The sequence below is a fragment of the Sarcophilus harrisii genome, chromosome 3 (assembly GCF_902635505.1).
Source record: "Sarcophilus harrisii chromosome 3, mSarHar1.11, whole genome shotgun sequence".
NCBI classification, from domain to species: Eukaryota; Metazoa; Chordata; class Mammalia; order Dasyuromorphia; family Dasyuridae; genus Sarcophilus; species Sarcophilus harrisii.
The window spans coordinates 235,322,122-235,334,494 of NC_045428.1; the positions used below are offsets into that span (position 1 = coordinate 235,322,122).

Genomic DNA, 12,373 nt, shown 5'->3' on the forward strand with positions numbered 1-12,373 from the left:
CACATTTGGTTCCGATTGACTAAATCAATCAAAGTTATTAACAAAGGCAAATAATTTTAACTGGAGGGAAGTATTCAAGAGAGCTCTGCCTTTATGATCTCTTTTTCCAGATGAGGACTAAAGATCTGACTTCATATTTGTCACATATGTATCTTCCTCTCCACTCACCCAGAAACTATTTTTACTAAGGCTTTCATTACCTTTTATTTGAACTATTGAATTAGCTCCCCATTCAGTGTCCTTGCCTCAAGCCTTTCTCCCCTCTTTATATGTGTCAGGTAGAACAGAAACGTTTTGGCATTCTTCAGTTCAATAAGTTTCAGTGCTTTAAAGATCATGCTATAAAATAATTGCAAGAGAAGTAGATAATACTTTTCACAGCCATGAGTAGGAGGAAAGTAAGAAGAAAATGAGTATTTGTTAAACACCTACAGTGTTCTAGGAACTGTGCTAAGTGCTTTATAAATATTACCTTATTTCATTCTCACAACAACCCTGGAAGATAATTATAATTATTATCTCTATTTTATTGGGTCTAGATATGAACTCAGGTACTTCCAATTTAAGGACCAGACAAATAAAGCAAGCACAAAAAATAACATAAATGGAACTTGAAAACAAAATTTATGGATCTGGGAAAAGATGGAAAGTAAAAAAGAAAGGGAAAAATCTTTATATCAATATCTCTGATAAGGCTTGGTATCTAAGATATATAGAAATTCAGAAATTGGCAAACAGATGAAAAGTTATTCCCCAATAGATTAGTTGTCAAAGAATATGAACAAATAGCTCTAAAAAGAATTTACAACTATTTCCAAACATATAAATGATTGTTCCCAATGACTAATAATAAGGGAAATGTAAATCAATACAATCATGGGATTGTGTCAGCAAATAAGTTAAAATGACAAAATTGGGAATGTGGAAAGATTAATGAATTTTTGGTTCTATTATAAGCTGGTATATGATAGAATTGGAATATTAGTGTACCATAAGAAACAATAAATAGAAAAACATGGAAAGACTTAGCTGAACATGTATAAAGTAAAGTAAGCAGATCAGGAAAATAAATTTACACAATGACTACAACAATGACAAGAACCAAAAAACAATAAAAATGAATGATGAAAAATTATAAAGAAAAAAACTAGGCCTCAAAGGAGAGAGATAAGAAAATACTTTCTGAAAATTATCTATAGAAATGGAGGATTTATAGATACAAAATATGTGTTAGATTTTTTTCTATAGTAGTGAACAATTTTTCTAATTTTTTTCTCCTTTTTTTTGTCCTAAAAAAATTCCTTGATATATGAGATAGCTTTCATTGACAGGAAATGAAGATACAGAAGAAAATATAAGCAATGTAAAAATAAAAGACAGCAATAAAACAATTTTAAAAACATAAATGAACAGCACCTAATTGCTTCTAGAATAAAATATAAGCACTTTTGTTTGGCATATAATTATATGTTATATGTTATAATTATATGCTATAATTATGTTTATATATATATATATGTACCAAACAGAAGTGCTCATATTTTATTCTAGAAGCAATTAGATGCTATTCATTTTGTCTTTACATTTACATACAAAAAGTCTTTACATTGTGTCCCCCTTTTGAACTAACTTCTTATATATTAATTGTCTTTTTTCACTTCATGGTTCACCTATTCTGACCTTCTGATTGCTCTGGTATACCCCTCACACAACACTCTATGTTCTTTTTTCCTTGCTTTTGTACCAAGTATCCCTCATAATTGCAATTCTTCTTACCTCTACCGTTTGTAATCTTCAGTTACTTTCAAAATTAAGTTCAAGAATCACCTTCTAAATGAAGTCTATTCTCATCATCCTACTTGCTGGTGTATTCCTTCTCCAAATTGCTTTGTACTTATTTTCTAAATATTATGTATAAACATATTGTCTCCACAATTGGAATGTAAGTACCTTTACCATCAGAGATTGTCTCACTTTTGTCCTTATATTCCTAATGCTTGGTGCAGTGTGTGAGGCACACATTAAATATTTAATAAATGGTTATGATTTGCTTGTTTGTTTGCTTGAAGTGACTTGGTCAAATATGGTAGTGACTGAGCTGGGAAGAGAACATAATTCTACAAACACAGTCAAATGGGCTTTCCCCTATATTAAGTTCTCTTCTGGAAGCTCAGTTTTCCCTAAGGTGTTAGCTATAAGGTACTATCAAATCAATGAAGTAGACATTTACTGTAATTTAGATAAATATTGCCATTTTAGAATGAGAAAAGATATTTGTTTGATATTAAATATTAGAAATATACAAAATAACAAGCAAATTATATATTATATTATTACCCTTTCAAAAGGATCCATGTATATAAGCCAGTCACCCAATGAATATGTTTGTCATCTGTAATTTTTTGTTTTATTGTTTTATGAATACTTTTGCAAATTCCTTATTGGATAAGAAAGAAAACGAGTGGAAGAGATTGGAATTGAGGTCCTGGGAACTGATCTTTATATAGAATAGTATAAGCTCATTCTCAAACTAATTTAACAGATAAATCAATGAAACACTGAAGCATAGATTTGAAGTCAGAAGAGAAGTTACAGCTTAACACGTTTACCCCTTTCTTTCACACATGAAAAAACTGAGGTCCACAAAGATAAATTAAGTTGCCCACAGTTACATAACAAATTAAGTAGAGTGTAGATGGAAGCAGGCATACGAACCCTCTATAACTAGTGGGGAAAAAAAGAAAGAAAAACATGGATTGAGACAGCTGTAACACTATATACCTGCAAGGGAAAATAAGAAAGAACAATAATGTGATCTTTAAAAAAAACCCCATACTTTCAATATTTAAATATAATGGAATATTATTGTTCTATAACAAATGGTGAATAGATTGACTTCAGAAAAACCGAGAAAGATTTACATAAATTGATGCTGAGTTAAATAAGCAGAATTAAAAGAATACTGTATACAATAACAACAAGATTATGGGATGATCAACTGTGATAGATTTGACTCTTCTCAGCAATGAGGTAATTAAAAGCAATTCCAATAGACTTGGGATGAAAAATGCCATCTGCATCTGAAAGAGAACTACGGAGACTGAATATAGATCCAAGTATAGTATTTTCACCTTTTGTTGGTTATTTCTTTTCTTTCTTATGTTTTTTTCCCCTTTTAATCTGATCTCTTTTTTTGTACAGCATGACAAATATAAAAATATGTTTAGAAGAATTGTGTGATATTTAACTTATAGTATGTAAGGGAAGAAGAGAGAAAAATCTGGAACACGAAGACTTGCAGAAATGAATGTTGAAAACTATCTTTGCATGTGTTAGAAAAATAAAATAGTATTGAACATTTAAAAAAATACTGTCCAGTAAGTCAATCAATAAGCATGTATTAATCATCTATTAAGAATGAGACATTATGCTAATTTCTAGCTATATACAGAAAGGCAAAAACCTGATCTTTTGTCCTCAGAGAGCACACATTCTAACAGGGGAGACAACATGCAAATAGTTATGCATATACAAGATAAATATAATGTACATAGGAGATAATCTCAGAGAGATGGCAATACTAATGAGGGCATCAGCAAAGGTCTCCTCTGAAATGTGCAGCTGAGCTGAGTTTTGAAGAATCCATTGCAAACACAGCTAGTAAAAAAGACACAGATTTAGATGAATGATCATTATCAAGGAACAGCATTTAGAGTAGCAAAGTTAAGAGTAGAAAAATAGGAAGGGAGCAAATTATAAAGGGCCATAAAAGCCAAGAAGGATTTTTGATCCTGGAGGTAATAGAGAGCCATTGTGTGTAGTAGGGTGACATCATTTTGGCAGCTGAGTAGAGCACAGAATAAAGTGCTGCAAGATGAGCCAAAAAGCTATTGTAATAGTCCAAGAATGAGTTGATGAAGGCCTGAACTACAATAGAAAGATAAGTGAGTAGACAGATGGGCACAAATATGACTGTTGTTACAAAAAAAGAAAGGATGGGATTTAATAGCTGATAGAATTTTGTGGGATAAGAGGGAGGGATGAGTCAGGTAGGATCAGTAGGTTGTAAGCTGAGGTGATTGGAAGGATGGTGATACCCTTAACAATCATAAGGAAATTAGGAAGAGGGGAAGGATTTGAGTAAAAAAATTAAGTTCAGTTTTGGATATTAAATTTGTTATTTTGGGGATATCAATTCAAAATGTCAAAAGATAGTCATTAATGTAAGGGTAGAGGTGTGAAGAGGAATTAAGTTAGAGAAACATTCAGAATCATCTATATAGAAAAGATAATTCAATTTATTGGATTGGATGGGATCACCTAAAAAGATAATATAGGAGAGGAAAAGCCTTAGGGAATGATAGATCTCTCTTTTTCTCTTTCACTCTCTATCTCTGTCCTCTGTCTCTGTCTCTCTCTCATTCACTTGCACATGCACATATCCCACCCCCCCTCCAAACAAAGCAAGAGAGTAGAATATCCAAGAGAAGAGGGTGATAAAATGTCAAAGAAGAATGGGAATTGGGAATTAACTAAAAGCTATGCCTGTTAAGAAATCATTGGTAAATTTGGAGAAATCTGTTTCACCTGAATGAAAATTAGAGAAATATAAAAGAATTGCATTGCAGCATTGGGGACCCAGTTGAGATTATGTAACATAAATTTATAGTGCAGCCAGGAAGCAGTTTTGTGATTTTCTTCAGTTTCTTTCAACAGCATGAGTTATAATATAGGCAAAAGATGGTAAGAGCAAGTCAAGACTGAGGCTTCTAATTCCAAGGGTCTCAAGAGGACAGTGTAGAGTTAAACTGGCTAACCATAGGATCAGTTAGGGAAGGGAAGAGAGAGAGTAGCCAGCTTAAAGGTGAGGCATTGGGAAAGAACTGGGGAGATATCTATTTTTTGCATTTAACTCATAGATTTTTGTTTTCAGTATTTGAATGCTATGACATTTGGTGCTTATGTGTTTAATATTGTTATTAATTTAATAATTAAAGGAGTCAGTGTTTTCTGCTGAGATGCTGGAGGCAAGATGCTAAAAAACACCTGATGAGGGATGGAAAGGTTTAGAATGGTTGCTGTGGCGAATGGAATAATATATTTATTGGCAGCTGCAAAAGGATTGCCCTCTTGTAGTGAAGGCCCGATGTAAGTGATAATGAAATAAAGATATATATAAACAGTCTCTTGACTCTACTGTCCATGTCCCCAAATTTCAAAGATTAAAAGGATTTTAGAGGCCTTCTAGACTAATCAGTACCAGATTGAGAATCAACTCTACAAGATTCATCTCCATTCACTACTAAGATAGTTTTTTCCCAAAGTGGTCATCCAAAACATTTCACTTTTGTATAGTTAAATTGTTAAAAAGATATTTTATCAAGCTTTTCTGCAACATTTGCTTATGACTCCTAGATTTGTCGTCTACAGTCAAGTGGAATAAGTCTAAAACCTGACAGTCCTTCATAGATTTGAAGACAGGTAACAAATCACTTTAAGCCTTTTCTTTTCAAGGCTAAATACATTCACTCATTTCTACTGGTGCTTATATGACATGTTCTTGAGGTCCTACATAATCTTGGCTATCATTTCTTCTGGACACTTGAAATGTGACATACATAATTAAACCTAAAAATACATAATGTTCAGTGAAGGCCAGAGTTCATTGGGAAATACACTTCCGTCACTGTGGACACTATACCTTTAAAGGATAGTAAATGTACATTAGTCTTTTTGGTTGCCATGATGTACTTTTGACATTTTGAATTTGTAATTCACTACAACACTGTCTTTCAGATTTGGCTACACTATTTCTTCATGTTACATAGAAGACTGAAAAAGGTAGTAAGATTGTCATATGTTAATGCAAATAGCTGTCCCTATACTGGGAGAATGTTGAAAGACCTGGAGGAAGACATCAATATTCTGAATTGATTCTCTTGGAAGGAATTGAATGAAAAGTTGGTTGAGAATTGTGCAAGTCAAGAAAGTATGAAGGAATATGCAAAATAATGAGATTATAGGTTTTTTTAAGAACTTAACTATTTTAAATTAGACTATAAATACCTTAATAATAAGAGCCATTCATTATAATTCTTTAAATACACACAATAGTTCTCTGAATGTGGGTATATAATTTTTTGATTACTGGGAGTTATCAGAAACCAGGAACTTTAATTCACAGAAAGAAAGAAATGAAACAATTGTACTCACAATTAATGGTGTGGAAGAACATTTTATGTCTTTAGGATCTGTAATATGAAAACATGAAATGAATTTTTCAAACTTTACAATGTGAGAGTATTTAGTAAAATCATTGTTTTCAAAGTAAAGAATGCAAAAATAATATAAAAAGTCAACAGAAAACCAAGTTTCCATTAAACCAGATGTAACATATATACTCTGAGTTCACTATTTCAGTTAGATGCTAGGGACTACCTCAGATGTTGGAGTATCTTTTCTCTACTGCTATCAGCCCAAGTCCCAAGCAGCTGTATATAGCAACTTAGGTTCATCAGTTAGATTTCAAGACTTATTATAAATAAAATGTTACAAAGGAATATTAAAGATGAAGCAATGACAAAAGCATGAACATTTCCCTCCAACATCTCTGCAGCTAACTGTCCCCTATATTACCTCTGTCTCTGGGAAGAATGGAATCAGATTTAGCCTAGTTTGTCTATAGTATTTCTATATAATAAGTTTCTGCATAGTATTGGTCCTAATGAATTCAGTTCCAAATTTCAATTGTCTCCTGATAGATCTTTGTCTTAGGCACTACTTAAAAGACATTAACCACCCTTAAAGATGGACAGGCAGATCACTGAACTTCATAGCTGGAAGAGACTTCAATGTCCATCCAGTTCAATGCTGAATGAAATTCATTCTTCAATAACTTGGCAAGCATGTTCTTGAACACATTCATTTTAAGGAATCTTAAGATAACCTATTTGACTGTGGATAGAATTGTTAAAAAAAAAAAAATTCTCTCAAACAGTTAATAAATTATTTTATACGCTAGAAAAAAAAATAATAAAATTCACCTGGGAGAATAAAAAGTCAAGCATTTTAAGGGAATTAATGGAAAAAGTGCAAATGAAGGTGGCCTCAATGTACAAGATCTAAAACTATATTATAAAAGAATGGTCCTCAAAACCATTTGGAACTGGCTAAGAAATAGAGTGAAATAGGTTAGATTCACAAGACATAATTGTCAATGACTATAGTAATCTAGTGTTTGATAAATCCAAAGACTCCAGTTTCTGGGATAAGAATTCACTATTTGATGAAAACTGCTGGGAACACTGGAAAATAGCATGGCTGAAACCAGGCATTGACCAACATCTGACCCTATATCAAGATAAGATCAAAATGAGTTCATGATTTAGATTTAAAGGATGCTACTATAAGCAAATAAGAATAAGGGTTAGTTTACCCCTCAGATCTGTAGAGAAGGAAGGAATTTATGGCCAAAAAACTAGAAAACATTATGAAATGCTGAATGGATAATTCTGATTATATTAAATCTAAAAGATTTTGTATAAATAAAACCAATGCAGCCAAAATTAGAAGAGAAGCAGAAAACTGGGTAAGTTTTTACATTCAAGATTTCTGATAAAGGCTGAATTTTAAAAATATATAGAGAATTAACAGAAATTTATAAGAATACAAGTCATTCCCCAACTGATAAATAGTCAAAGGTTATCAATAGACCATTTTCAGATGAAGAAATTAAAGCCATTTCTAGTCACATAAAAATGTTCTACTATTGATTAGAGAAACACAAATTAAGACAACATTTCACACCTCTCAGATTGACTAAGATGACAGGAAACGATAATGAATGTTGAAGATGTGGAAAAACTGAGACTTTGGTGGAGTTGTGAACCGATCTAACCATTCTGGAGGTTAACCAATTCTAATTGAGGCATGGCTTTGAGGAAGTATTAAGCTCTGCTAATACTTAAGTATTATATTGGTTTCTCAAAGATGTTTGCATTATATGCAACCAGTTTTCAAAATATTTTAGGGTCGACATTTCTAGTACAATGGGCATGAAGCTGTGGTTGGAGCCACAAATCTCTGAACATTGACCAAAATAAACTCCAGAGCGAGTGGAGGTTAAAGTAGCTTAATTCAATTATCCTGGGATAGGGCAATTTGGAACTATGCCCAAAGGCCCCTTTGATCCAGCAGGGTCTCTACTGGGTCTATGTTCCAAAGAAATAATAAAAAGGAAAAAGGACCCACATGTGCAAAAATGTTTATAGCAGTCCTTTTTGTAGTAGCAAGAAACTGGAAATCGAATAGATACCCATCAGTTGGGGAATGGCTGAATAAGTTATGGTACATGAATGTAATGGAGTATTATTGTTCTATAAGAAAGAATTAGCAGGCTGATTTCAGAAAAGCCTGAAGAGACTTATATGATGCTAAGTGACATGAGTAGAATGAAGAGAACACTGTACACAGCAACAAGATTATGAAATGATCAATTGTGATGGACTTGGCTGTTTTCAACAATGAGGTGATTCAGGCCAATTCCAATAGACTTGTGATGGAGAGAGCCATTTGCATTCAGAGAGAGGACTATGGGAACTGAATTAGATCACAATGTAGTATCTTTATCTTTTTTTGTTGTTTGGTTGCTTTTTTCTTTCTCATTTTCTCCCTTTTTGATCTGATTGTGTGTGTGTGAAGCATGATAAATGTGGAAATATGTTCAGAAGAACTGCATATGTTTAACCTATATTGGATTACTTGCTGTTTAAAGGGAGAAGGGAGGTGGGGAGGGAGGAAGAGAAGTGGGAAGGGAGGGAGGTTTTGCAATGTTGAAAACTATCTTTGCATGTTATTTTGAAAAATAAAAAGTCATTATTATATTTAAAAAGAAAGCATTCTCTCACTTCTAGTCTAAAATGGCCTCTTTCCAACTTCTTTCCCATCCCTTTAATTTTGCCTGCTGAAATCAGTAATAAGTTTAATCTCTTTTGTATATAATAGACTTTATTTCCACATGGCTATGGAGTTCCCTTCTCCTTCCCCCAGGAACCAGGAATCATTATTTAAGGCAAATAGAGAAATTCTAAATGCTGTGCATAACTTCACTGATCTTGGTGGCATACTTTCCAAAGATGTCCACACAATTGATGAGGCATTCCCAGAGCTAGTTCAGTGTTTGGGAGACTCCAGAGGAAAGGAAAAGAAGATGTGTTAAGATTGCCTATCAAACTGAAGTTCTCCAGAATCATTGTACTCACCTCATTGTACTCCTGTGAAACCTGGACAGTATATCAGACTTTTGTCAGGAAATTGAATCACTTCCATTTGAATTATTATAGGAAGATTCAAAAGATCTCCTGGTAAGATAAGGTACCTAACATTGAGGTCTTTTCTTGAACTAATCTGCCAACATTGTTTGATCCTAGATATTTGGCTAAAAGACTTTTTCATGAAGAACCTACACAAGACAGATGGTCAGAAGAAATAATACAAGGATTTTTACAAGGATTCTCTCAAGTTCTCTATGAAAAACTTTAGAATCAATTGCATGATGGACCCACACTTAACACCATATACTAAGATAAGATCAAAATGGATTCATGATTTAGGCATAAAGAATGAGATCATAAATAAATTAGAGGAACATAGGATAGTTTACCTCTCAGACCTGTGGAGGAGGAAGGAATTTGTGACCAAAGAAGAACTAGACATCATTACTGATCACAAATTTGATTACATCAAATTAAAAAGCCTTTGTACAAAGAAAACTAATGCAAACAAGATCAGAAGGGAAGCAACAAACTGGGGAAACATTTTTACAATTAAAGATTCTGATAAAGGCTTCATTTCCAAAATATATAGAGAACTGACTCTAAGTTATAAGAAATCAAGCCATTCTCCAATTGAAAAATGGTCAAAGGATATGAACAGACAATTCTCAGATGAAGAAATTGAAACTATTTCTAGTCATATGAAAAGATGCTCCAAGTCATTATTAATCAGAGAAATGCAAATTAAGACAACTCTAAGATACCACTACACACCTGTCAGATTGGCTAAGATGATAGGAAAAATAATGATGATTGTTGGAGGGGATGCGGAAAACTGGGACATTGATGCATTGTTGGTGGAGTTGTGAATGAATCAACCATTTTGGAGAGTAGTTTGGAACTATGCTCAAAAGTTATCAAACTGTGCATACCCTTTGATCCAGCAGTGTTACTACTGGATTATATCCCAAAGAGATTATAAAGAAGGAAAGGACCTGTATGTGCACGAATGTTTGTGGCAGCCTCTTTTGTAGTGGCTAAAAACTGAAACTGAATGGATGTCCATCAGTTGGAGAATAGCTGAATAAATTGTGGTATATGAATATTATGGAATATTACTGTTCTGTAAGAAATGACCAACAGGATAATTTCAGAAAGGCCTGGAGAGACTTACACGAACTGATGCTGAGTGAAATGAGCAGGACCAGGAGATCATTATATACTTCAACAACAATACTATATGATGACCAGTTCTGATGGACCAGGCCATCCTCAGCAACGAGATCAACCAAATCATTTCTAATGGAGCAGTAATGAACTGAACTAGCTATGCCAGAAAAGAACTCTGGGAGATGACTAAAAACCATTACATTGAATTCTAATCCCTATATTTATGCACACCTGCATTTTTGATTTCCTTCACAAGCTAATTGTACAATATTTCAGAGTCTGATTCTTTTTGTACAGCAAAATAACATTTTGGTCATATATACTTATTGTGTATCTAATTTAAATTTTAATATATTTAACATCTACTGGTCATCCTGCCATCTAGGGGAGGGGGTGGGGGGTTAAGAAGTGAAAAATTGGAACAAGAGGTTTGGCAATTGTTAATGCTGTAAAATTACCCATGCATATATCCTGTAAATAAAAGGCTATTAAATAAAAAAAAAAAAAAAAAAAAAAGAGAAGAAATAAATAAATAAAATTGTGAACTTGTTAAAAAAAAAAAAAAGAATGAGATCATAAATAAATTAGAGGAACCTCTCAGACCTGTGGAGGAGGAAGGAATTTGTGACCAAAGAAGAACTAGACATCATTACTGATCACAAAATAGAAAATTTTGATTACATCAAATTAAAAAGCCTTTGTACAAAGAAAACTAATGCAAACAAGATCAGAAGGGAAGCAACAAACTGGGGAAACATTTTTACAATTAAAGGTTCTGATAAAGGCTTCATTTCCAAAATATATAGAGAACTGACTCTAAGTTATAAGAAATCAAGCCATTCTCCAATTGAAAAATGGTCAAAGGATATGAACAGACAATTTTCAGATGATAAAACTATTTCCACTCATATGAAAGTGTTCCAAATCACTATTGATCAGAGAAATGCAAATTAAGACAACTCTGAGATACCACTACACACCTGTCAGATTGGCTAAGATGACAGGAAAAATTAATGATGAATGGTGGAGGGGATGTGGGAAAACTGGGACATTGATGTATTTTTTTTTAATAGCTTTTTATTTACAAGTTATATGTATGGGGTAATTTTACAGCATTGACAATTGCCAAACCTTTTGTTCCAACTTTTCCCCTCCTTCCCCCCACCCCCTCCCTAGATGGCAGGATGACCAGTAAATCTTAAATGTATTAAAGTATAAATTAAATACAAAATAAGTATATATGACCAAACCGTTATTTTGCTGTACAAAAAGAATCAGACTCTGAAATATCGTACAATTAGCCTGTGAAGGAAATCCAAAATGCAGGCAGGCAAAAATATAGGGGTTGGGAATTCAATGTAATGGTTCTTAGTCATCTCCCAGAGTTCTTTCACTGGGTGTAGCTGGTTCAGTGCATTACTGCTCCATTGGAACTGATTTGGTTCATCTCATTGCTGAAGATGGCCAGGTCCATCAGAATTGATCCTCATATAGTATTGTTGTTGAAGTATATAATGATCTCCTGGTCCTGCTCATTTCACTCAGCATCAGTTCATGTAAGTCTCTTCAGGCCTTTCTGAAATCATCCTGTTGGTTATTTATTACTGAACAGTAATATTCCATAGCATTCATATACCACGATTTATTCAATCATTCTCCAATTGATGGGCATCTACTCAGTTTCCAGTTTCTGGCCACTACAAAGAGGGCTGCCACAAACATTCGTGCACATACAGGTCCCTTTCCCTTCTTTATGATCTCTTTGGGATATAAGCCCAGTAGTAACACTGCTGGATCAAAGGGTATGCACAGTTTGATAACTTTTTGAGCATAGTTCCAAATTGCTCTCCAAAATGGTTGGATGTATTCACAATTCCACCAACAATGTATTAGTGTCCCTGTTTTCCCACATCCCTTCCAACATTTGGGAT

The 12,373-nt window shown here is 33.5% G+C and overlaps 1 protein-coding gene across 2 annotated transcripts in view; it reads right to left on the bottom strand.

Annotated features, from left to right (window-relative positions):
* SLC37A1 (solute carrier family 37 member 1) overlaps positions 1-12,373 on the bottom strand; it is a 124,801-nt gene that overhangs the window by 35,242 nt on the left and 77,186 nt on the right. For both annotated transcript variants that reach the window (XM_003763380.4, XM_012544381.3), the window contains exon 9: positions 6,214-6,251. In XM_003763380.4, coding sequence (XP_003763428.1) covers positions 6,214-6,251 — 38 coding nt within the window. The remainder of the gene's footprint in view (positions 1-6,213; positions 6,252-12,373) is intronic.